Source organism: Pseudoliparis swirei, chromosome 24 (assembly GCF_029220125.1).
Source record: "Pseudoliparis swirei isolate HS2019 ecotype Mariana Trench chromosome 24, NWPU_hadal_v1, whole genome shotgun sequence".
NCBI classification, from domain to species: Eukaryota; Metazoa; Chordata; class Actinopteri; order Perciformes; family Liparidae; genus Pseudoliparis; species Pseudoliparis swirei.
In genome coordinates this window covers 635,773-661,036 of record NC_079411.1, presented here as the reverse complement: position 1 = coordinate 661,036, position 25,264 = coordinate 635,773, and the positions used below count along the sequence as shown (strand labels likewise).

At 46.3% G+C, this 25,264-nt stretch overlaps 4 protein-coding genes across 6 annotated transcripts in view; 3 read left to right on the top strand and 1 right to left on the bottom strand.

The window, feature by feature from the left end:
• The first annotated feature begins 60 nt into the window (after positions 1 to 60).
• On the top strand, positions 61 to 7,039 carry rac2 (Rac family small GTPase 2). Of its 3 annotated transcripts, none has more exons than XM_056409065.1 (7): positions 61 to 180; positions 2,774 to 2,845; positions 3,263 to 3,380; positions 5,702 to 5,764; positions 5,915 to 6,074; positions 6,256 to 6,390; positions 6,643 to 7,039. In XM_056409065.1, the coding sequence occupies exons 1-6, from the start codon at positions 146 to 148 to the stop codon at positions 6,384 to 6,386; spliced, it is 579 nt and encodes a 192-aa protein (XP_056265040.1). In that variant the 5' UTR covers positions 61 to 145; the 3' UTR covers positions 6,387 to 6,390; positions 6,643 to 7,039. The 3 variants fall into 3 exon arrangements, with proteins under 3 accessions (XP_056265040.1, XP_056265039.1, XP_056265041.1); XM_056409064.1 differs by having other exon boundaries at positions 6,638 to 7,039; XM_056409066.1 differs by lacking the exon at positions 61 to 180 and adding an exon at positions 2,039 to 2,252 and having other exon boundaries at positions 6,638 to 7,039.
• A 2,280-nt stretch (positions 7,040 to 9,319) lies between these two features.
• On the top strand, positions 9,320 to 11,121 carry LOC130189723 (kallikrein-8-like). Its single transcript, XM_056408654.1, has 6 exons — positions 9,320 to 9,359; positions 9,492 to 9,675; positions 10,026 to 10,205; positions 10,294 to 10,355; positions 10,689 to 10,843; positions 10,954 to 11,121. The coding sequence occupies exons 1-6, from the start codon at positions 9,320 to 9,322 to the stop codon at positions 11,119 to 11,121; spliced, it is 789 nt and encodes a 262-aa protein (XP_056264629.1).
• A 2,209-nt stretch (positions 11,122 to 13,330) lies between these two features.
• On the bottom strand, positions 13,331 to 16,538 carry LOC130190157 (protein CutA homolog). The gene is made up of 6 exons (XM_056409430.1): positions 16,468 to 16,538; positions 15,448 to 15,603; positions 15,309 to 15,368; positions 14,852 to 14,897; positions 13,692 to 13,741; positions 13,331 to 13,601 (listed from the first exon to the last, which is right to left on the bottom strand). The coding sequence occupies exons 2-6, from the start codon at positions 15,582 to 15,584 to the stop codon at positions 13,502 to 13,504; spliced, it is 393 nt and encodes a 130-aa protein (XP_056265405.1). The 5' UTR covers positions 15,585 to 15,603; positions 16,468 to 16,538; the 3' UTR covers positions 13,331 to 13,501.
• Positions 16,539 to 24,053: 7,515 nt separating this feature from the next.
• Positions 24,054 to 25,264, top strand: part of LOC130190251 (voltage-dependent calcium channel gamma-2 subunit-like) — a gene marked incomplete at its 3' end in the record, with an annotated part of 33,378 nt that continues 32,167 nt past the window's right edge. The window contains exon 1 of the mRNA XM_056409570.1: positions 24,054 to 24,492. The remainder of the gene's footprint in view (positions 24,493 to 25,264) is intronic.

Below are 25,264 nucleotides of genomic sequence, written 5' to 3'. Positions count from 1 at the left end.
GTTTAGAGGAAGAAAAAGAAGAAGAAGAGAGAGAACGGAGGAGGAGGAGGAGGAGGAGGAGGAGGGGGAGGAGGTGTGCAACTCTTTCCTGTCGCTGCTCGCCGCTCTCTGAGCGTCAGACAGCAGACGACGGCGAGCGGAGAAGATGCAGGCGATCAAGTGTGTGGTGGTGGGAGATGGGTACGCCTTCATGCTGTTATTGTTATTGTTGTTGTTATTATTGTTATCATTGTTTACCTTTACACTGTTCTACCTGTGAGCTGTGATGAGGCTGAGCCTCAGGGTCTGGGGGGGGGGGAGTATTGATGATGTAATATCCAATGGGTTCCTCATGGTTCCTCGGGGTTCCCCGGCCACAGCAGCCGGCCCTCGGCAGGAGAGGGGCGGAGGGTCTCGTGGTTGTTGCAGCAGACACGAAGCTGCAGATGGAAAGAGTCGGAGGAAAGAGAGTTTTAGAAAAATACTAATAAGCGGATGAGAAAAGAGTTTAACCTTTTGAAAACAACTATAAGTTTAAGGTTTAAAGTTTAAAGTTTGAAGTGAGTAAAGAATGCAGCGTGTGAAGACGTCGACGCTCTGTGAACAAGTTTGGACAAAGTGTCTCTGCCACATCAGAGCAGCTGGAAGGTGTGTCGGGGGGGGGAGGGGCAAGAGGCTGTCAGGGGGGAGGGGCAAGAGACTGTCAGGGGAGGAGGGCAAGAGGCTGTCAGGGGGGAGGGGCAAGAGACTGTCAGGGGGAGGAGGGGCAAGAGGCTGTCGGGGGAGGGGCAAGAGGTTGTCAGGTGGGAGGGCAAGAGGCTGTCAGGGGAGGCAAGAGGCTGCCAGGGGGGGGGGTCAAGAGGCTGTCAGGTGGGAGGGGCAAGAGGCTGTCAGGGGAGGGCAAGAGACTGTCAGGGGGGGAGGAGGGGCAAGAGGCTGTCAGGGGAGGGGCAAGAGGCTGTCAGGGGGGAGGGGCAAGGGGCTGTCAGGTGGGAGGGGCAAGAGGCTGTCAGGGGGGAGGGGCAAGAGGCTGTCAGGGGGGGAGGAGGGGCAAGAGGCTGTCGGGGGAGGGGCAAGAGGCTGTCAGGGGGAGGGGGAAAGAGGCTGTCAGGGGAGGGCAAGAGGCTGTCAGGGGAGGAGGCAAGAGGCTGTCAGGGGAGGGCAAGAGGCTGTCAGGTGGGAGGGGCAAGAGGCTGTCAGGGGGGAGGGTCAAGAGGCTGTCAGGTGGGAGGGGCAAGAGGCTGTCAGGTGGGAGGGGCAAGAGGCTGTCAGGGGAGGGCAAGAGGCTGTCAGGGGAGGGGCAAGAGGCTGTCAGGGGAGGCAAGAGACTGTCAGGGGGGGAGGAGGGCAAGAGGCTGTCAGGGGAGGGCAAGAGGCTGTCAGGGGAGGGCAAGAGACTGTCAGGGGGAGGAGGCAAGAGGCTGTCAGGGGGGAGGGGCAAGAGACTGTCAGGCGGGAGGGGCAAGAGGCTGTCAGGGGAGGGGCAAGAGACTGTCAGGGGGGGAGGAGGGGCAAGAGGCTGTCAGGGGGGAGGGGCAAGAGACTGTCAGGCGGGAGGGGCAAGAGGCTGTCGGGGGAGGGGCAAGAGACTGTCAGGGGGAGGGCAAGAGGCTGTCAGGGGAGGAGGCAAGAGGCTGTCAGGGGAGGGGCAAGAGGCTGTCAGGGGAGGGCAAGAGGCTGTCAGGCGGGAGGGCAAGAGACTGTCAGGGGGAGGAGGGCAAGAGGCTGTCGGGGGGTGCAAGAGGCTGTCAGGGGGGGAGGGAGGGAGGAAGGGGGAGGCAAGATGGCTGTATGGGGGGGGGGGCGGAAGTGCAGAAGCTGTTGCTGCAAGAAAACCAACAAGACAGAGAAACACTCACAGGTTCAACTTCCTGTCCGAGTCTTCAGAACCTCCAGATCACCACGAGCTCTCAGTCCAACTAAACCTAAACCCCAGAGCGTAAACTAACATGTAAACTAACATGTAAACTAACATGTAAAATAACATGTAAACTAACATATAAAATAACATGTAAAATAACATGTAAAATAACATGTAAACTAACATGTAAACTAACATGTAAACTAACATGTAAAGCTTATTTTGACAGAGAGAGAGAGTTGGGCTCAGGTTTGAGGGGAAGTGCACACAGAGCTTTCGGCCTCTTGAAGGCGTCGGCCTGTTTGATGGACAGCTGGTTGGGCCAATGGGAAGAGAGGAAGTAGATGTGACGGTTTACTGGCGTGAACAAAGATGGAGCCCACAAGAGAGAAAGAGAAGGAGGGAATAAAAGGTTAACACACACACACATTAAATGTGTGTGTGTGTTTGTGTATATCTGTGTGAGTGTGTGTGTATATCTCTGTGTGAGTGTGTGTGTATATCTCTGTGTTTGTATCTGTGTGTAGCTCTGTGTGTGTGTCTCTCTATGTGTGTTTGTTTGTGTGCGTGTGTATCTGTGTGTGTATCTTTGTGTGTTTGTGTTTATGTGTGAGTGTGTGTGTATCTGTGTGTGCATTTGTGTGAGTGTGTGTGTGGTTTGTGTGTATGTGTGAGTGTGCAGCCGACACACAACTGCATTTAGAGTCTCTGTTTCCTGTTTCCAGTCATAACTTCTCTCACTTCCTTTTGACTCAAACTTCCAAATTCAGACAAAACCCTGAAGCCTCGAAACCCTTAAAAAAAAGAGAAATCGTAGAACTGTTTTCTCATGTTCTATATTAAATATAGTTCTATCTTAAATATAGTTCTATATTAAACATGGTTCTCTGTGAAGATGAGTGTGTTCTCATGGTGTGTGTGTGTGTCTTTCAGAGCGGTGGGTAAAACATGTCTCCTCATCAGCTACACAACCAACGCTTTCCCTGGAGAGTACATCCCTACTGTGTGAGTACACACCTCCACGCACACACACACACCTACACGGACACACACACAGACACACACAAACACACACCTACACACACACCTATGCAGTATGGTCACGAGGCACAACAGGAAGTGTGCGGACAGTTCAGAGGGAAGTGAAGGAGTGTTCAATGTAGTTTTATTGAGATGAACTCACCAGCGGAGGCTGCAGTGCTCTGCCGTGGCCACCGGGGGCAGCGCTGCTCACACAGGTCCTGCAGAGCGTGTTTAAGAGGACCTGTGTTGATGACCTGCTGATCGTGTCAACACAGACAAACATGTGTTCAACAATGTTTGTGACATTATTTCTGTTCGCCTGTCCTCTTTCCTCTTCTTAATAAACCCTTAAACTCACCGTGTCACGCTCACTGTTCACTGTTATTGATCTGTGATCAGCTTCGATAACTACTCGGCCAACGTGATGGTGGACAGCAAGCCGGTGAACCTGGGACTCTGGGACACGGCGGGACAGGAGGACTACGACAGGCTCCGCCCCCTGTCCTACCCACAGACGGTACACACACACACACACAGAGACACACACCCAAAACACACATCCACACAAACACGCACATAGACACAGACAAACACACACAGTCGCCCCCTGGTGGTCAGGAGAGAGAATGCAGCTCGTGTTTGTGGGTCAACTGAATCTTAAAGGTCGACTGATGCTAAACACGACTCACACGGAAATAATATTACCAGAAGTCCGAATTATTATTACCGTAAACTTTAAACACCTGCAGCAGTCCTGGTGGTCCCATGTGGTCCCACGTGGTCCCACGTAGTCCCATGTGGTGCCATGTAGTCCCATGTGGTGCCATGTGGTGCCATGTAGTCCCATGTGGTCCCATGTGGTGCCATGTGGTGCCATGTGGTGCCATGTAGTCCCATGTGGTGCCATGTGGTGCCATGTGGTGCCATGTAGTCCCATGTGGTCCCATGTGGTCCCATGTGGTGCCATGTGGTCCCATGTGGTCCCATGTGGTGCCATGTGGTCCCATGTGGTCCCATGTGGTCCCATGTGGTGCCATGTGGTGCCATGTGGTGCCATGTAGTCCCATGTGGTCCCATGTAGTCCCATGTGGTGCCATGTGGTGCCATGTAGTCCCACATGGTCCCACGTGGTCCCATGTAGTCCCACGTGGTGCCATGTGGTGCCATGTGGTCCCACGTGGTCCCATGTGGTCCCACGTAGTCCCATGTGGTCCCATGTGGTCCCATGTGGTCCCATGTGGTCCCATGTGGTCCCATGTGGTCCCACGTGGTCCCATGTGGTCCCATGTAGTCCCATGTGGTGCCATGTGGTCCCATGTAGTCCCACGTGGTCCCATGTGGTCCCACGTGGTCCCATGTGGTCCCATGTGGTCCCATGTGGTCCCACGTGGTCCCATGTGGTCCCATGTGGTCCCATGTGGTCCCATGTGGTCCCATGTGGTCCCATGTGGTCCCATGTGGTCCCAGGTGGTCCCATGTGGTCCCAGGTGGTCCCATGTGGTCCCAGGTGGTCCCATGTGGTCCCAGGTGGTCCCATGTGGCCCCAGGTGGTCCCATGTGGTCCCATGTGGCCCCAGGTGGTCCCAGGTGGTCCCAGGTGGCCCCAGGTGGTCCCATGTGGTCCATGTGTCCCACGTGGTCCCATGTGGTCCCATGTGGTCCCATGTGGTCCCATGTGGTCCCATGTAGTCCCATGTGGTCCCATGTGGTCCCACGTGGTCCCATGTGGTCCCATGTGGTCCCATGTGGTCCCATGTGGTCCCATGTGGTCCCATGTGGTCCCATGTGGTCCCATGTGGTCCCAGGTGGTCCCATGTGGTCCCATGTAGTCCCATGTGGTCCCATGTGGTCCCACGTGGTCCCATGTGGTCCCATGTGGTCCCATGTAGTCCCATGTGGTCCCATGTGGTCCCATGTGGTCCCACGTGGTCCCATATGGTGCCATGTGGTCCCATGTGGTCCCATGTGGTCCCATGTGGTCCCATGTAGTCCCACGTGGTCCCATGTGGTCCCACGTGGTCCCATGTGTCCCATGTGGTCCCACGTGGTCCCACGTAGTCCCATGTGGTCCCATGTGGTCCCATGTGGTCCCATGTGGTCCCATGTGGTCCCATGTGGTCCCACGTGGTCCCATGTGGTCCCATGTGGTCCCATGTAGTCCCATGTGGTCCCATGTGGTCCCATGTGGTCCCATGTGGTCCCATGTGGTCCCAGGTGGTCCCATGTGGTCCCATGTGGCCCCAGGTGTCTCATGTGGTCCCAGGTGGCCCCATGTGGTCCCAGGTGGTCCCATGTGGTCCCATGTGGTCCCATGTGGTCCCATGTGGTCCCATGTGGTCCCATGTGGTCCCATGTGGTCCCATGTGGTCCCATGTGGTCCCATGTAGTCCCATGTGGTCCCATGTAGTCCCATGTGGTCCCATGTGGTCCCATGTGGTCCCATGTGGTCCCATGTGGTCCCATGTGGTCCCATGTGGTCCCATGTGGTCCCATGTGGTCCCATGTAGTCCCATGTGGTCCCATGTAGTCCCATGTGGTCCCATGTGGTGCCATGTGGTCCCATGTAGTCCCATGTGGTCCCATGTGGTCCCATGTGGTCCCATGTAGTCCCATGTAGTCCCATGTGGTCCCATGTGGTCCCATGTGGTCCCATGTAGTCCCATGTAGTCCCACGTGGTCCCATGTAGTCCCATGTGGTCCCATGTAGTCCCACGTGGTCCCATGTGGTGCCATGTGGTCCCATGTAGTCCCACGTGGTCCCATGTAGTCCCATGTGGTCCCATGTAGTCCCATGTAGTCCCACGTGGTCCCATGTAGTCGTATCTGTCTCTCCTGCAGGACGTCTTCCTGATCTGCTTCTCCCTCGTGAGCCCGGCGTCCTACGAGAACGTCAGAGCCAAGGTGGGTCCGCTCGTCTCTTTCGTTTCATGAGTAAAGGGCTGCTGCCTCTTCTCGACCAACCAGAGAGATGGGAGGTGGCTCCGCCCCCTCTTCTCTCTGTGACCGCCTGCCCCCTCCTCATTGGCTCTTTGCCCTGTCCCCTCGGTCCAGTGGTACCCGGAGGTCCGCCACCACTGCCCCTCCACCCCCATCATCCTCGTGGGCACCAAGCTGGACTTGCGGGACGAGAAGGAGGCCATCGAGAAGCTGAAGGAGAAGAAGCTGGCCCCCATCACCTACCCCCAGGGCCTGGCGCTGGCCAAGGAGATCGGTGAGTGGGCTCCGGGTTCTTCTTCAGAACCGCATGGCATGATGGCTGCTTTAGGGGCGGGGAGGTGAATTTGCATATCGACCACCCCGGCAGACTGTCGGTGTTCCAGGAGCCTTTAGTCGTGACTATGGGATGTCCTGTGCAGCTGGCTCCGCCCCCTTGACCTCTGTGACCTCTACAGACTCGGTGAAGTACCTGGAGTGCTCGGCGCTGACGCAGCGCGGCCTGAAGACGGTGTTCGACGAGGCCATCCGGGCCGTGCTCTGCCCTCAGCCCACCAAGGTCAAGAAGAAGCCGTGCTCGCTGCTCTGAAGCGGTGAGACCTCCGATGATGTGACCCCGTGAGGCTGTGCCCTTGTGACCTCGTGACCCTGTGAGGCTGTGACCCCGTGAGGCTGTGCCCTTGTGACCTCGTGACCCTGTGAGGCTGTGACCCCGTGAGGCTGTGACCGTGTGACCCTGTGACCCTATGAGGCTGTTACCCTGTGAGGCTGTGACCCCGTAACTTTAATGTAACTTTAATGTGTGTGTGTGTGTGTGTGTGTTCTTCCGTGTCGTTGCAGAGCAGGAAGAAGACCCCAGAGTTCAGACGACGAGGTTGAAAAGAAGATTTTAAAGTTCTGTTTATGTTTCTAACAGAAAACTATGAATAATAAATCCACCAGTTAAACATAAATATAGCTTTTTCAGTTCTGATGAAACGTTTCTGTGCAGCATGACTGATTCATAAAGTTCATTTCACAAATCCAATGGAATAAATCCCTAAATGTGGAACACTAGCTTTAGTTCATTCCCTCACTGGCCACCAGGGGGCGACGGCGAGCACGTCTGTAATGATCATATTTGGACTTGTATTAAAATGTTTTTTTGAGGGTGACAAACAACGATGAAAACACCAGAGTGCAGTTTGTTTGACGAGCGGCGAGCTGAACAATGTATCTGAATAAAAGTTATGAACAAACGTATTATTATTATTTCTTGTGATACAATAAAATAAAATAAAAAATGTTAAGAAAAAAAATTCTGAAAATCTTATTTCCCACTTTGGCGAAACACAGGGATGGAGTGTGTGTGAGCGTGTATATATCTATCTATATAGATATATATATACACACACACACTACCATTCAAAAGTTTGGGGTCACACAGACAATTTGGTGTTTCCCATGAAAACTCTCACTTTTATTGATCAAATGAATATAACATATTGAGGAGGTTATAAATAATGATGTAATGATGTTTATAGTAAATATTAATGTAGTTCTTCTTGTGGCTCAAAGGAAGGCCAGTTTTAGAGCTTCTCTCAGCAGTTAACTGTTTTCAGCTGCGCTCACATAAAAAGGGTTTTCAAGTGTTTTATACCCCTCCGCTTGTCTTCTAAGGCAATAACACAATGTAACATTAGAACACAGAAGATGGGACTCTACACACCTCTGTAGAGACTTCATTAACACCAGAGAATAGTCATGTACACATTAACTATGGAGAGAGTTGATTCATTTCATATTATCTTCATTAAAAAAAATGCTTTTAAAAATAAGAACATTTCTTCATGACCCCAAACATTTAAATGGTAGTGTATAAATATATATATGTATACACTACCATTTCAATGTGTGGGGTCACATAGGAGGCAGGCGAAACATGAGTGTGACTCTCTTCTCTCTCACCACTTCTCTTTCTACACTTCTGCTGTGGAAACTGAATCTGGAAGTCAAGATAAAGGATCAAACACAAGTTATATGAATGTGATGTGGTTTTATAATGTATACTGACCATGTACTATGATATTTTAATGTATACTGACCATGTACTATGATATTATAATGTACACTGACCATGTACTATGATATTATAATGTATACTGACCATGTACTATGATATTATAATGTATACTGACCATGTACTATGATATTATAATGTACACTGACCATGTACTATGATATAATGTACACTGACCATGTACTATGACAGGGGTTCCCAAACTCTTTAGACCACGCACCCCCTTTTACATCCCGACCGGGTTCACGCACCCCCAATCCCCCACACCTTAAAAAAACAACGCAACAGAATGCAAGAGTTGTTGACGGGGGGGGGGGGGGGGGGGTTTAGCCCGGGTTTTTTAGCCTAGGGACGCCACTGGTTAAGACCGAAATGACACTTGAGAGCCCTGAGAATGTTTAATATTAATTATTACACCATTAGACCACCATTACATTTTTCCTCTCGCGCACCCCCTAGAGGCAGCTCGCGCACCCCCAGGGGTGCGCCCACCACACTTTGGGAATCCCTGTACTATGATATTATAATGTACACTGACCATGTCCTATGATATTATAATGTACACTGACCATGTCCTATGATATTATAATGTATACTGACTACATATGGGTTAAAAAATGAAATATTAAAAACAAAAGAAGGAATAATAAACGGACAGTGTGTTCATCCTCCTGTGAAGCGTGAGGAAGAGGAGCACGCTCTTCTCTTGATCTGCAGCTCAGGATGAGGTGACAGATGTGTCAGTGTCCACATCGCCCGGTTGTGAAAGCCTGCTTATCAACGTTCTGCTTTCCAGAGCAACAACGATAAAGATCACGTATGAGCTGACTGAGCGACTTGTCATGGAGACGTGCAGAACTGGTGAGAACGGAGAGTTTGAAGCCTCGAAGGCTGAAGTTTCTCATCATATGATCACTATAGGATCAATATAGGATCAGTATATGATCACTATGTTGATAATGTTCATTATATGTTCATTATGTACTACTACTATCACTACAAAACTACTACTATTACGACTACAAAACTACTACTACTAATACAAAACTACTACTATACAACTAGAATTACTACTATACAACGACTAATACTACTACTACTACAACTCTTACTACTACAATACCACTACTACTACTATACACTCACATTGAGCATCGTCACAGACTTTATTAAAGGTACAGTAACATGTTACCTTCATTACTTGAGATGAATTCCTGTCATTCAACATGAACTCATTTCTTCATGATAAACACCTCGGAGTTCCTCTTGTGACCACACCGTGGAGTCATGTTGTTCTCCTCTTGGTTCCTTTAACTCCATACGTGATGGTTCATGTGCATCGGGTGGGACCTCAGGAGCCAATGGGCTTGTGTTGATGACCCTTCACGCTGTGATTGGTGGCTGGAGGGCCAACGGGACCGAGGGAACGCATCGTGCTCCACCGGGAGAAGTCATTGAAGGAGATGGGTGCCATGATGGGTCTCCTCCTGCTGCTGCTGGCCGGTGAGTGATCTCCTCCTGGCTGCTTTTGTTCCTCAGAGTCTGGGAGTCTTCCACAGGAAGTCCAGCCTTTGTCTTCACACGTTCCTACAGTTGTTCTCTGAGGGTCAACCGGGGGAGGACTCTGTGTTCCAGGTGTCGCGGCGGGCTCGGTGGTGGATCTGCAGAAGAGGATCATCGGAGGTGCAGATTGTTCCCCCAGCGAGCGTCAGTACCACGTGCAACTGAGACGGTCTGATCCGGATGGATTTGTCTGCGGCGGCTCTCTGATCGGCTCCAACTGGGTCCTGACTGCAGCTCACTGCTGGGAGCCAACACTGTAAGAAAGGCTGACGTTCATACTGAAATGTTCTTTTAGGAACTGACATCCAGGTCCAGTGGAGGGCTGAGCCGGTCTGGGGGACGAAGGAAACCATTCTGTTGAAGTCGCCTGCTGCTGGCAACGTAGCAGCAAAGAGCAACATGTGTTCCAGCGCTCAGGTCCCGAGATGACTCCGGGTCTCTCTTCTATTCGGACCTGAAGCAGCCGCCAGGGACGCTTTGATAGGAAACGAAAGCTTTCCCACAGTGAAGACAGCATTTCTCAGTGATTACTGAACTATAATGTTAACGGATGGTGTGTTTATGATAATTCAGTGATGTTCCTCTTCAATCTTTACTTCTTTCTAGGTATGCCGTGGTGAATGTGAATCCAACAAAAAGAACACCAGTGGCCGTCACACCTTATTGGATATCTTGCTTGGACTTCCAGCAACGGAGACATGACCTCATGCTGCTGAAGATCTATAACCCCACCAATATCCAGTACCCCTCCATAGCCCTTTCTAAATGCAACACTCCTCTCAAAGTGTGAGTCTGGATCTTTACACTTGTATAAGTCTCAAAGCTCAACTCATGAGAGTCTAAGGGAAACTCTTTCTCTTTGTTTGTATTTCAGGGGGGATGAAGTTCAGATGGCAGGTCATGCAGCCACAAAGCCAGGCCCGCGTAATGTAAAAGGTGAATCGTGTTTATTTTAACAATATGTTCATGACCTTTGTTTACAGTGCTGACACATTGATATAGACCCTCTGAGACCTGTAGGGTCATTGTGTGTTCTGGTCCACATTACGTTGCATCTCAGTGGTAAAGCTAGAAGATGATGTCATCATGTGGAAGAAGACAACCTGGTGGACCCACTGGTACCAACCACTATGCATGTCTACAACAAATTGGGATGAAGAGTTTTGTTTGTTTGTTGGCGGAAACATTTCCTGTGAACACGTTAAGTAGATGATGATGAAAGTTGTTGTTCTTGTAATATAGAAATACTTTTTTTCTATTCTCATATAGTAAATGGTGAATCAAAAACACTCCAATGTGCAAAACTCAACGTTGTCAACTGTAACACTCGCACAAATCATTTGATGAACTTCCCAAATGTCTACCCGCCCGTAAGCTATCAAAAACAGTTGTGTTACCAAAGTCCTGGAGTGGATACGTGTCCAGTGAGTTGCTTTTAACTTGATATCTTTTCTGCACATCATTATGATTCATTATAAATGAGTTTTTCAATAAATGACATAAATAAATTACGATCTGTCCATCTCTCTCCCAGGGGGACTCTGGTGGAGGAGTGGTGTTCAATGGCAAGCTCATCGGTGTCCATGTAATGGGTGGTAAGATTGCCTGTACTCAAGCAGATGTATTCATGAACATCTGTGAGAAGGTGTATAAGGATTGGATTAAACACACTATGAATGCTGCAGGTACCAAGCTGGGATGAGTACGGTGTGATATAATGTGAAATGTTCTGTCTGTCACATGCATTAAAAAATTGTTGAGTTACTCTAAATTTGCAATTGAAACCTAAACTATTGGTTAAATGTTAGTAAATCCCTGACAAACAAAATGTCTGAGTTATAACTGTTAGTTTATACATTCTTGCTGTCAAACCGTAAAACATAATAAAAATATATAAAAACACATCTATAGATTTTAACATGTAAATTCAACAGATTTTGCTAATTATTTTAGTCATTCTATTGAATAACAAAAAAGCACCCAATTTAACAGTCTGCTATTCTTTTTGAACAATATTGTTGATAACTGATAATCAATATGACTTATTGTACAATGTTGTTAGTTTTAAATAAAATGAAGATGACTCACAATTTCAGTTTGTTGTTGTTTTTGTTTGGAACTTAAGATATAGACTAAAGTTGAGAGTACATGATTCACATAATGAAGCAACATTTTTTTTAAAGACTGGTTTCTCCAATAAGTAGCGTATTTATTATTCCATATACAGTAGGAAAAACAGGCTTGGGGCTATAATCCATTCACACAATAGAGGAGTGTTAAAAAAGGTGTGAGTGAGATGTTAAAATCTCTGCTGCAGCCAGTAGGGGCAGTGCTGAGCATGGACATCAACACTCATACACCTTTAAGTCCCCACTGTGGTATAATGACAATATAATGTTCACCAGAGGTGTTTTAAAAGGTATTCAAAGCCGGAACAACAGGGCACTTCCAAAATGTCCCCCGTTGGTATTGAGGTCCCCACATGGTCAATGTGTAACAATGTTTAGGTCCCCGTTTGGTCAATGTGTAACAACGTTTAGGTCCCCACATGGTCAATGTGTAACAACGTTTAGGTCCCCACATGGTCAATGTGTAACAACGTTTAGGTCCCCACATGGTCAATGTGTAACAACGTTTAGGTCCCCACATGGTCAATGTGTAACAACATTTAGGTCCCCACATGGTCAATGTGTAACAACATTTAGGTCCCCACATGGTCAATGTGTAACAACGTTTAGGTCCCCGTTTGGTCAATGTGTAACAACGTTTAGGTCCCCACATGGTCAATGTGTAACAACGTTTAGGTCCCCACATGGTCAATGTGTAACAACATTTAGGTCCCCACATGGTCAATGTGTAACAACGTTTAGGTCCCCACATGGTCAATGTGTAACAACGTTTAGGTCCCCGTTTGGTCAATGTGTAACAACGTTTAGGTCCCCACATGGTCAATGTGTAACAACGTTTAGGTCCCCACATGGTCAATGTGTAACAACGTTTAGGTCCCCACATGGTCAATGTGTAACAACGTTTAGGTCCCCACATGGTCAATGTGTAACAACGTTTAGGTCCCCACATGGTCAATGTGTAACAACGTTTAGGTCCCCACATGGTCAATGTGTAACAACATTTAGGTCCCCACACGGTCAATGTGTAACAACATTTAGGTCCCCACATGGTCAATGTGTAACAACGTTTAGGTCCCCACATGGTCAATGTGTAACAACGTTTAGGTCCCCGTTTGGTCAATGTGTAACAACGTTTAGGTCCCCACTTGGTCTTTATATTTAGATTTTATGTCATGTATTTATTTTTGATGTAATAGACAATATTGTTTTTTTGCCAGTGTATATGAACGCGAGCATGTAGGATTACAGATTGTGAAGTAAAGAGTGCAGCTATTGTAATTGTAGTTTTTCTATTTTAAACGGCACCAAGGTCTTCGATTGACCTATTGCAGTGTGGGTGGTGAGGGCTTCAGCCACGTGATCTGCAACATCAAAGAGCTTATTTTAATATATACACATATATATATGTGTATATATATATAAATATATGTATTTATTTATGACTTTTTAGGAAACAGCCCTCGAATGTAAACTGTGTTTATAGTAAAAAGAAGTCTGTTTGCTGATTTTTTCAAAGATGCTCGTGAGGAAACAGAATAACCATGTTCCGATATATATTTTTTAAACCGTCTTAAATTACGAAGGAACAAAACTACGTTTAAGAGTCTTGTTGATACGATGGATGAAATAGAAGTTGTGGTTGTTTGGTTTCTTGTAGATTCTGTATTTCATCTCTCAGATCAGAGTCACATTGAACCACAACGCGTGTGCACGGAGACGGGATGTACCTCCACTCTCCTGCAGCCCGCAAGCTCACGAAGAAGAAAAGAAGAAGCGCTCCACTTTATTGTGAAGAGGTTTATTCTGCCGCCCTCTAGAGGGGAAGAACATTCACAACCTAACAACACCCATCAGTTTTAAATCTTCAGAAACAAAAGTCACTTATTCACACGAGGCACATATTTCTGTCTCGGTGAGTGAGAAGCTCCCAGATTGTTCCGTGCCTTCAAGTCGCTACTCGGGGACGACTTCCCCGATCCACTTGAGGTAGGGCGGGTTGCCCTGCTCGATGGGCAGGCTGATGACCTCGGCCACCTCGTAGGGGTGGTGGGAGCTGGAGAGGAGGCGCACAGAGCGGGAACAGTGAGGCACGAGGCGATGGTCACGTGACTGATTTTTATTTTTTATTAATAAACGAACCTACCGGACATATTCGGCCAGAGCGGGAACCTTTGAGCTTCTGGTTTTAATCATCTGGACGGGAGAAAACATCACACACACACTTCACTCAGGAGCGTAACATTACTATCCATCCATCTATATATATTATGTAGAAAATATTATATTTTATATATATATACATATATAAAATAATATATAGTATATATATATATGTACAATATATATTATAAATGTATATATATATATAATTATATATTTATACTAGTGCTGTGAAAAATAACGCATTAATTCAGTTAATTAAATTACAGGTTTAACTAGTTTTTTTTTAAAAACGCATTTAACGCATGCGCAGAATGTGCTTCCAATCCGTCTGTTGTTGGTCGTCTCTCCAGCAGCATGTCATTCTGTCTCTAGTGTCGCGTTAACACGACTCCGATCTCCGTCTCGCGCGCCGCAGAGCTCGGATGCCGGCGCGCGCACTGGTGAGCAATGCAGGGCTCTCAAGTGTCACGCATTGAGCGTGAGACTCACGCATTACGGTCTTAACTCACGCACTCCCGCCACACATCGTATTTCTCACGCTGAAACCCCTGTCAACAACTCTTCTCGGAGCTCTTGCCTGTCTTGAGAGCCCTGTAAATGTATATATGTGATTAATCATGATTAATCCACAGAAACCTGTGATTAACCTGATTAAAATTTTTAATCGTTTCACAGCCCTAATTTATACACACGCTCTCTTTCCGTGGAATGAAGTCCATGAAACGGTCCTGATCATAAATATCTGAAGTCTGGTGCCGAGCTTTGATTTTAAAGACAGATTTACAACACAAGTAATCATCTTTTGTTGCTTTTCTCACATCCAACGTTGCGTTGACAGAAATGCACATCTGTCAATAAGTTAATTGATCCACGTGACAGGATGAAGGAAACTCAACGTGAGGAACGCTCTGTGTACATTTGAATTTGTCCGTTTCTGTCATAATTCAAGGAGCTCCATAAGCTTCTCTCTCTTCCTTGTTGGGGGCTTCAGGTCACCGTTTCTTGAACATTTATTTGTATGAACAAATTACAGAACGTACTGAAAACAGCAACAACTCTACAGAAGTTGTCCATGATGAAGTAATAATGACGGTGTTGATAGAGTAGCAGAGGTCGAGTGTTTGGAGGTTAAAGACTCACCAGCAGAACTTCACTGTCCTCTGCGATCTTCCCCTGCCACTCATAGCTGGAGGGACAGAAAGGAAGCTATAAATACCATAAGCCTTGTATAATATTGTTTTTTAATGTATAATATTGTATAATAATGTATAATATAGTATTATATGTATAATATTGTATTTTAATGTAAAATATTGTTTTTTAATGTATAATATTGTATTATAATGTATAATATTGTATTTTAATGTTGTATTTTAATGTAAAATATTGTTTTTTAATGTATAATATTGTATTATAATGTATAATATTGTATTTTAATGTAAAATATTGTTTTTTAATGTATAATATTGTATTTTAATGTTGTATTATAATGAATAATATTGTATTATAATGTATACTATTGTATTTTAAAGTATAATATTGTATTATAATGTGTAATATTGTATTTTAAAGTATAATATTGTATTGAATAACTCACACGGACGTGATGGCCGGGATGATGTTGACGCAGGCGGCGAGCTTCCTCTCCACGATCGCCCTGAGGGACGGAGACGCCACGAGGTCAACAACCTGACATTACATCCACTCCAACAGGAAGTGAGGGTTCACGTCCTCACCTGGCCAGCTCTTTGGCCACGCTGGCGTTGGGACAGGTGACGAAGGCGGCGGAGTGCGTCCCCGACGCGTACGTCTCGGACGCCATGGACGCCATGGACAACGTCCTCGATCCAACAGCCCTCAGCAGCGGGAGCATAAACACAGCCAGGAGCCGTCTGGGGAACAAATACACATTATATAGTATATATATATATCTATATATAGATATAGATATAGATATATCTATATCTATATATATTGCTGTTATAGTGGTTCCTGTTCTGATGTTAGGGTCAAAGGTCAGACGATGTCATACGTGTAAAGATTTAATAGATCATTTGTAAGTTGTCTTGTTGGGCTGTACAAAATAAATGGAAGTAAATTGAATAGATGCAGGACCTTTGAATTAGTAGCAGCTAAATATATATAATATATATATAATATATATTTATGCATTTATTTGACAAATACAGAAACTTATTTTTCAAAATAAAAAAGTGTGTGCATGTGTGTATATATATACACACTTTTTTATTTTGAAAAATAAGTCTGTTATCAAATAAATGCAGTGTAGCAAAAAGTACTTAATATCGAGTATAAAGCAGAGTTTAAAGAAGCATAACTACTCACGTGAAGGACAAGTACATTAAAAACTACACTCAAATAAGAGTACTTAATTAATTGAAGAAATTAAATATCCTCACGGTATTAACGTGGAACGAACACGTGGAGTATGTCACGAGTACTGCGTTACAGTACAGACAGTAATGTCTGCATGACGTCACCCTCACTCCTTCTTCTCTCATTTAACTCGTGAGGTAACTAATACAAAGTACTTTGTGTATCTGCATGACGTCACTCTCACTTCTTCTTCTTTCATTTAACTGATGTCGTAACGAGTAAACAAACTGTCGAAACACCGGAAGTGGTTTAACCAGCTAGCTGTAGCTGCTAGTAGCATGCTAACGAACGCCAGGCAGTATCGTCGTTTTGTTGTTATAAAAAGTATTTTGTGTCTTCGTGAGGAGAGCCGAACGGACCAGCAGAGGCTTAAATGTCCGCGGAGAGCAGCGGCGGAGACGCGGGACGCGAGTCGGAGGGAGGTGTCTGCGCTTTACCTTCTGACAGCTAGCTGGCGCTGCTTAGCGAGTGACTCCCCGGGCCGTAAAGCGAGACGGCGGTGTATTTTGGAAACTGTCGTAAAGTCAGCCATCCTCTTCGTACTGATGTTTTATGGCTGTTGGAAAGTAACTGTATGATGCATCCACCAGCGCGATAATAATAATAGTAATTATTATAAAATATGCATAATAATAAAAAACAATAGTATTACAATAACAAAAATAAAAACAATAATATGGTATTAAAACAATCACACAAATATAATATTAATAATAATGAAAATGACAATAACAATAGAGAAATAATAGCTTAATAAATACCGTTTTTCTCCATACATTTTTTTGTATTGATAATCTTGTTGCCATCATTCGTCTTGAGCAAGAAACTGTAAAACCGAAACCTCTTAGTGTTATCTTCTTTATCCCAAGTCTCCATTAATGAAAAAATAAATAAGTCAAATAGATTATTTAATGAATAAATAATCAAATGGATCTTGTTAATCAGAACGTCTTGTTCCGTTTAATGGTGAGCAATAAATCACAACGACTGCATTAGTCATGGAGCCTGTAGGCTATCAGATGTATTGATCTGACAGCACATCAACCCGCTGATGAGAGGGCTTCATTTATTTCCATCTTTTAATTGTCGAGGAAAGTATCAACACCATCGAATAAGTTTAACTTCACCCGTTGAAACAGCTGCTCTCACTCAATGGGCAGAAACAGAATACGTGTGGCCATGTGCACACAGACACAGACACACACACACACACACACACACACACACGCACACACACTGCAGGAGCAGTGGATAACCACATGATGGCAGCTTTTGTTCAGAAGACAAGGCAAGAATGTGCTTTAAGATCAGCTCTGGTAGCGACAACACACACACACACACACACACACAATACATCTGTCCATAACAACAGGGTTTTTGTGTCTATGTGTGTGCGTGTGTTTTTGTGTGTGTATGTGTGAGAGTGTGTGTGTGTGTGTGTTTGTGTGTGAGAGTGTGTGTGTGTGCTTGTGTGCGCACAAGACAGAAAGCCACTCTGTTTGATAACATACACCACCTCCCTCACTCTCTCCTCTCTTCAGCCTCAGCCTTGATTAAAGAACGAGACAAGTATCTCACACACACACACAGATACACGCACACAAACACACACACATACACACAGTGACTCGTGCACTCAGGACAGGAGAGATTGAGCTGTAGCCACAGATGCACAGACACACACATAAAGACGCAGAGAGACGTATTAGTGCAGGAGGGGGGGGGGGCTTGTTCCCATGGAAACAGTGCAGTCAGCACATCTGTGCGTGTTGTGCGTCGTCCTCTCACACAACTGTTGCCCTGACCCCGTTGCCTTCAAACAAAAAACACACAACAGACTCACAAGTTGCTGCTGGCGTTGGGCAACTGAGTTGCCCTCTCTGATGTTAACCTCATTTTCTCCATCCCTCTCTCTCTCTCTCTCTCCATCTTCTTACTTCTCTCCCTCTGTCTATCCCCTAATCACGAGGAGGATCAATATGTTTTCAATTTGCAGCATAGCCTTACTCCTCTGCATCCTAATCGGGCCGCACTGGCCCTTTAAATTGATGGAGTGACCTTTTATAGTGGAGAAAACATGATAACGTGTCCTCTAATGGAGAACACAGGATGAAGTGTCCTCTAATGGAGAAAACAGGATGAAGTGTCCTCTAATGGAGAAAACAGGATGAAGTGTCCTCTCATAGAGAAAACAGGATGAAGTGTCCTCTAATGGAGAAAACAGGATGAAGTGTCCTCTCATAGAGAAAACAGGATGACGTGTCCTCTAATGGAGAAAACAGGATGAAGTGTCCTCTAATGGAGAACACAGGATGAAGTGTCCTGGATGAAGTGTCCTCTAATGTAGAAAACAGGATGAAGTGTCCTCTAATGGAGAACACAGGATGAAGTGTCCTCTAATGGAGAAAACAGGATGAAGTGTCCTCTCATAGAGAAAACAGGATGACGTGTCCTCTAATGGAGAAAACAGGATGAAGTGTCCTCTCATAGAGAAAACAGGATGACGTGTCCTCTAATGCAGAAAACAGGATGAAGTGTCCTCTAATGGAGAACACAGGATGAAGTGTCCTCTAATGGAGAAAACAGGATGAAGTGTCCTCTCATAGAGAAAACAGGATGACGTGTCCTCTAATGGAGAAAACAGGATGAAGTGTCCTCTCATAGAGAAAACAGGATGAAGTGTCCTCTAATGGAGAACACAGGATGAAGTGTCCTCTAATGGAGAAAACAGGATGAAGTGTCCTCTCATAGAGAAAACAGGATGACGTGTCCTCTAATGGAGAAAACAGGATGAAGTGTCCTCTCATAGAGAAAACAGGATGACGTGTCCTCTAATGGAGAAAACAGGATGAAGTGTCCTCTAATGGAGAACACAGGATGAAGTGTCCTCTAATGGAGAAAACAGGATGAAGTGTCCTCTAATGAAGAAAACAGGATGAAGTGTCCTCTAATGGAGAAAACAGGATGAAGTGTCCTCTAATGGAGAACACAGGATGAAGTGTCCTCTAATGTAGAAAACAGGATGAAGTGTCCTCTAATGGAGAACACAGGATGAAGTGTCCTATAATGGAGAAAACAGGATGAAGTGTCCTCTAATGGAGAAAACAGGATGAAGTGTCCTCTAATGGAGAAAACAGGATGAAGTGTCCTATAATGGAGAAAACAGGATGAAGTGTCCTCTAATGGAGAAAACAGGATGAAGTGTCCTCTAATGGAGAACACAGGATGAAGTGTCCTCTAATGTAGAAAACAGGATGAAGTGTCCTCTAATGGAGAAAACAGGATGAAGTGTCCTCTCATAGAGAAAACAGGATGAAGTGTCCTCTAATGGAGAAAACAGGATGAAGTGTCCTCTCATAGAGAAAACAGGATGAAGTGTCCTCTAATGGAGAAAACAGGATGAAGTGTCCTCTAATGGAGAAAACAGGATGAAGTGTCCTCTAATGGAGAAAACAGGATGAAGTGTCCTCTCATAGAGAAAACAGGATGAAGTGTCCTCTCATAGAGAAAACAGGATGAAGTGTCCTCTAATGGAGAAAACAGGATGAAGTGTCCTCTAATGGAGAAAACAGGATGAAGTGTCCTCTAATGGAGAACACAGGATGAAGTGTCCTCTAATGGAGAACACAGGATGAAGTGTCCTCTAATGGAGAAAACAGGATGAAGTGTCCTCTAATGGAGAACACAGGATGAAGTGTCCTCTAATGGAGAAAACAGGATGAAGTGTCCTCTAATGGAAAACAGGATGAAGTGTCCTCTAATGGAGAACACAGGATGAAGTGTCCTCTAATGGAGAAAACAGGATGAAGTGTCCTCTAATGGAGAAAACAGGATGAAGTGTCCTCTAATGGAGAACACAGGATGAAGTGTCCTCTAATGGAGAAAACAGGATGAAGTGTCCTCTAATGGAGAAAACAGGATGAAGTGTCCTCTCATAGAGAAAACAGGATGATGTGTCCTCTAATGGAGAAAACAGGATGAAGTGTCCTCTAATGGAGAAAACAGGATGAAGTGTCCTCTAATGGAGAAAACAGGATGAAGTGTCCTCTAATGGAGAAAACAGGATGAAGTGTCCTCTCATAGAGAAAACAGGATGAAGTGTCCTATAATGGAGAAAACAGGATGAAGTGTCCTATAATGGAGAAAACAGGATGACGTGTCCTCTAATGGAGAAAACAGGATGAAGTGTCCTCTAATGGAGAAAACAGGATGAAGTGTCCTCTAATGGAGAACACAGGATGAAGTGTCCTCTAATGGAGAAAACAGGATGAAGTGTCCTCTAATGGAGAAAACAGGATGAAGTGTCCTCTAATGGAGAACACAGGATGAAGTGTCCTCTAATGGAGAAAACAGGATGAAGTGTCCTCTAATGGAGAAAACAGGATGAAATGTCCTCTCATAGAGAAAACAGGATGAAGTGTCCTCTAATGGAGAAAACAGGATGAAGTGTCCTCTCATAGAGAAAACAGGATGAAGTGTCCTCTAATGGAGAAAACAGGATGAAGTGTCCTCTAATGGAGAAAACAGGATGAAGTGTCCTCTAATGGACAACACAGGATGAAGTGTCCTCTCATAGAGAAAACAGGATGAAGTGTCCTCTAATGGAGAAAACAGGATGAAGTGTCCTCTAATGGAGAAAACAGGATGAAGTGTCCTCTAATGGAGAACACAGGATGAAGTGTCCTCTAATGGAGAACACAGGATGAAGTGTCCTATAATGGAGAAAACAGGATGAAGTGTCCTCTAATGGAGAACACAGGATGAAGTGTCCTCTCATAGAGAAAACAGGATGAAGTGTCCTCTAATGGAGAACACAGGATGAAGTGTCCTCTCATAGAGAAAACAGGATGAAGTGTCCTATAATGGAGAAAACAGGATGAAGTGTCCTCTAATGGAGAACACAGGATGAAGTGTCCTCTCATAGAGAAAACAGGATGAAGTGTCCTCTAATGGAGAACACAGGATGAAGTGTCCTCTAATGGAGAACACAGGATGAAGTGTCCTCTAATGGAGAAAACAGGATGAAGTGTCCTCTAATGGAGAACACAGGATGAAGTGTCCTCTAATGGAGAAAACAGGAGGAAGTGTCCTCTAATGGAGAAAACAGGATGAAGTGTCCTCTAATGGAGAACACAGGATGAAGTGTCCTCTAATGGAGAAAACAGGATGAAGTGTCCTCTCATAGAGAAAACAGGATGACGTGTCCTCTAATGGAGAAAACAGGATGAAGTGTCCTCTCATAGAGAAAACAGGATGAAGTGTCCTCTAATGGAGAAAACAGGATGAAGTGTCCTCTAATGGAGAAAACAGGATGAAGTGTCCTCTAATGGAGAACACAGGATGAAGTGTCCTCTAATGGAGAACACAGGATGAAGTGTCCTCTAATGGAGAAAACAGGATGAAGTGTCCTCTCATAGAGAAAACAGGATGAAGTGTCCTCTAATGGAGAACACAGGATGAAGTGTCCTCTAATGGAGAAAACAGGATGAAGTGTCCTCTCATAGAGAAAACAGGATGAAGTGTCCTCTAATGGAGAACACAGGATGAAGTGTCTTCTAATGGAGAACACAGGATGAAGTGTCCTCTCATAGAGAAAACAGGATGAAGTGTTTTCTAATGGAGAAAACAGGATGAAGTGTCCTCTCATAGAGAAAACAGGATGAAGTGTTTTCTAATGGAGAACACAGGATGAAGTGTCCTCAAATGGAGAAAACAGGATGAAGTGTCCTCTAATGGAGAACACAGGATGAAGTGTCCTCTAATGGAGAAAACAGGATGAAGTGTCCTCTAATGGAGAACACAGGATGAAGTGTCCTCTAATGGAGAAAACAGGATGAAGTGTCCTCTAATGGAGAACACAGGATGAAGTGTCCTCTAATGGAGAAAACAGGATGAAGTGTCCTCTAATGGAGAAAACAGGATGAAGTGTCTTCTAATGTAGAAAACAGGATGAAGTGTCCTCTAATGGAGAACACAGGATGAAGTGTCCTCTCATAGAGAAAACAGGATGAAGTGTCCTCAAATGGAGAAAACAGGATGAAGTGTCCTCAAATGGAGAAAACAGGATGAAGTGTCCTCTCAGTGCCATCTTAAAAGTCCTTCAAGTGGAGAAAACAGGATAAAATGCACTTTTGAGGACCATTCCAGTGGAGATGTATTTGATGGAGAGGAGGAGGAGGAAGAGGAGACTGGAATGCTAAACATGTCCTCTAGACCCTCAAAGGAGGAGGGAGGGCAACATTGCAGACTGTCCTCTCTGTCTTCTCCTCCTAACTCCATCGCTCTGCTTTCTATCCCTCTCTCTTTCTGCAGCTTCCTCTCTTTTCTTCTGAGATCTCTTTCATGTCTTTTTGTCTTTGTAGACTTTCAGAATTATTTATATATATATATGAACCACAGGGGGCTCCAGAACCAACACTACCACTTTAGTCCACAGGGGGCTCCAGAACCAACACTACCACTTTAGTCCACAGGGGGCTCCAGAACCAACACTACCACTTTAGTCCACAGGGGGCTCCAGAACCAAGACTACCACTTTAGTCCACAGGGGGCGCCAGAACCAACACTACCACTTTAGTCCACAGGGGGCAGAACCAACACTACCACTTTAGTCCACAGGGGGCAGAACCAACACTACCACTTTAGTCCACAGAGGGCGCCAGAACCAACACTACCACTTTAGTCCACAGGGGGCTCCAGAACCAACACTACCACTTTAGTCCACAGGGGGCGCCAGAACCAACACTACCACTTTAGTCCACAGGGGGCGCCAGAACCAACACTACCACTTTAGTCCACAGAGGGCGCCAGAACCAACACTACCACTTTAGTCCACAGGGGGCAGCAGAACCAACACTACCACTTTAGTCCACAGGGGGCGTCAGAACCAACACTACCACTTTAGTCCACAGGGGGCGCCAGAACCAACACTACCACTTTAGTCCACAGGGGGCACCAGAACCAACACTACCACTTTAGACCACAGGGGGCTCCAGAACCAACACTACCACACTGTGTGTGTGTGTGTGTGTGTGTGTGTGTGTGTGTGTGTGTGTGTGTGTGTGTGTGTGTGTGTGTGTGTGTGTGTGTGTGTGTGTGTGTGTAAATACATCATGTGACAGGGTTACAGATCTCTGAGCCTCCTGAACCGTTCAGGCATTCAGGCTCTTCTTCAGGTGCTTCACCCCCCCCCCCCCCCCACACACACACACACCCCAGCCCAGAACATTTAAACACACATCAAAGGTCGGTGAATATGCAGCAGCTGATGATGGTAACGTGGCTCCTGGTTGCTCCTCGTCTTAGAGGTCAGAGGTCAGACCCCTGGTGGCCTATTGATCACCAGACGGCTCCTTCATGACGCAACGACGTCCGGCTCCTTGTTGTGAAGGACTTTCAGGGTTTTAGGAGTTAATAACATTATTTTATATGTCACCTCTTGTGAATACATATTTAGTTATTTATGAATATATATATAGTATTAGATGTTGTTCTGGTCTGTCTGTATCTTAAATAACGGATGTAATACGTTTTTCATATCTTGCTGATGCATTCCTCCTCATTAACACTTTGAGTCGTCTCCGGGTTTAAAAACTAAGTTTTCCTGCAAGAAATCAAGAAATCATGATGAGAAATTACAAAAGTTCAGCAACGAAATCTTGAGATTTAGAACAATGTAAACATTTGTTTCTGCGGGAAGTGAGGCTGCTGCTCACTGATGTCTCTCTCCCTCTCTCTCTCCCTCTCTCTCTCTCCCTCCCTCCCTCTCTATCTGGTTGTGTCGATTTTTTTTCATCCGCTGCTTCTAACCATCACCCCCCCCCCCCCTCCTCTCTTCACTTCTATCTCAGCTCTGGAAGAAGAAGAAACCGAGGAACCGGAGGAACCGGAGGAACCGGAGGAAAGGGAGGAACCGGAGGAAAGGGAGGAGGATGTGTTGCTTGACTTGAAATCTTATTCACATACTTTGGGGGGGGGCGCACATGACCCCCCACGCCTGACAGCCTCTCCAACACGCACGCGCACGCGCGCACAAGGAAAGGAAGAAGAGCATTTGATGCTCTGTGAGGGTTTTCCTGTGATGACAGCCGGCGGCAGCGTGTGTGTGAGCGCGCGCTCGCGCAGCTCCGGTGTGCCGTGATTCCACCGGAGCACCGTGTGGATGCTGGCGGAAGAGGCTCCGTGCCTCCCGGGTCCCGTCGTCGCTGCGCCCGGCTGTGAGCGGTGATGCTCGGCCTCTCCGCCCGGATGCGCCCCTCTCTGCGCGGCGCGCCGTCCGCCCCGCTGCCCGCGAGCCCCCGCAGCGGAGCCCCTCAGACGCCGGAGAAAGGTCTCGGGACCGCGCGTGGGAACCGGGGACCGGAATTTTAGGGAAAAGGAGAACAGTGAGCAGCGCGCGCAACTTCTGACTCTTTTCTCCTCTTTTTTTTTTTTTTTTGGTGTGTTTTTTTGGGTTAATATTTGGTTTCCTTTCCTTCTTCCTTCTTCCTTCCACCTCCTCCTCCTGCTCCTCCTCCTCCTCCTCCACCTCCACCTCCTCCACCTCCTCCTCCTCCTCCTCCACCTCCTCCTCCTCCACCTCCACCTCCTCCACCTCCTTCACCTCCTCCTCCTCCACCTCCACCTCCTCCACCTCCTTCACCTCCTCCTCCTCCTCCACCTCCTCCTCCTCCACCTCCACCTCCACCTCCTCCACCTCCTCCTCCTCCACCTCCTCCTCCTCCACCTCCACCTCCTCCACCTCCTTCACCTCCTCCTCCTCCACCTCCACCTCCTTCACCTCCTTCACCTCCTCCTCCTCCTCCACCTCCTCCTCCGGAATGTCCGGTGCTGCCGGCTGACTGCTCATCACAACCATCGGTGTGTCTGGATTCTGCTGCTGTGAATGATCTGTTCTTTCATTTCTCTGCACATCTCGTGTTCCTTTCTTTTTCTGCCCCCCCCCCCCCCTTAGCCCCCCCCCAACAGAACACATGTGATTCTCCAGAGATGAGCCTCCTCAATCCTGTCATCTTCTATTAGAGGCTTTTATTTGAGGCCGTTTTAAAGATATCAGGCCGCCAACTGTGTTAGACTTTTACCCCCCTCCCCTTCACCCCTTCACCCCCCCTCTTTCACCCCCTTCCCCCCCCCCATGTTCCTTCATCCCTCTTTCAG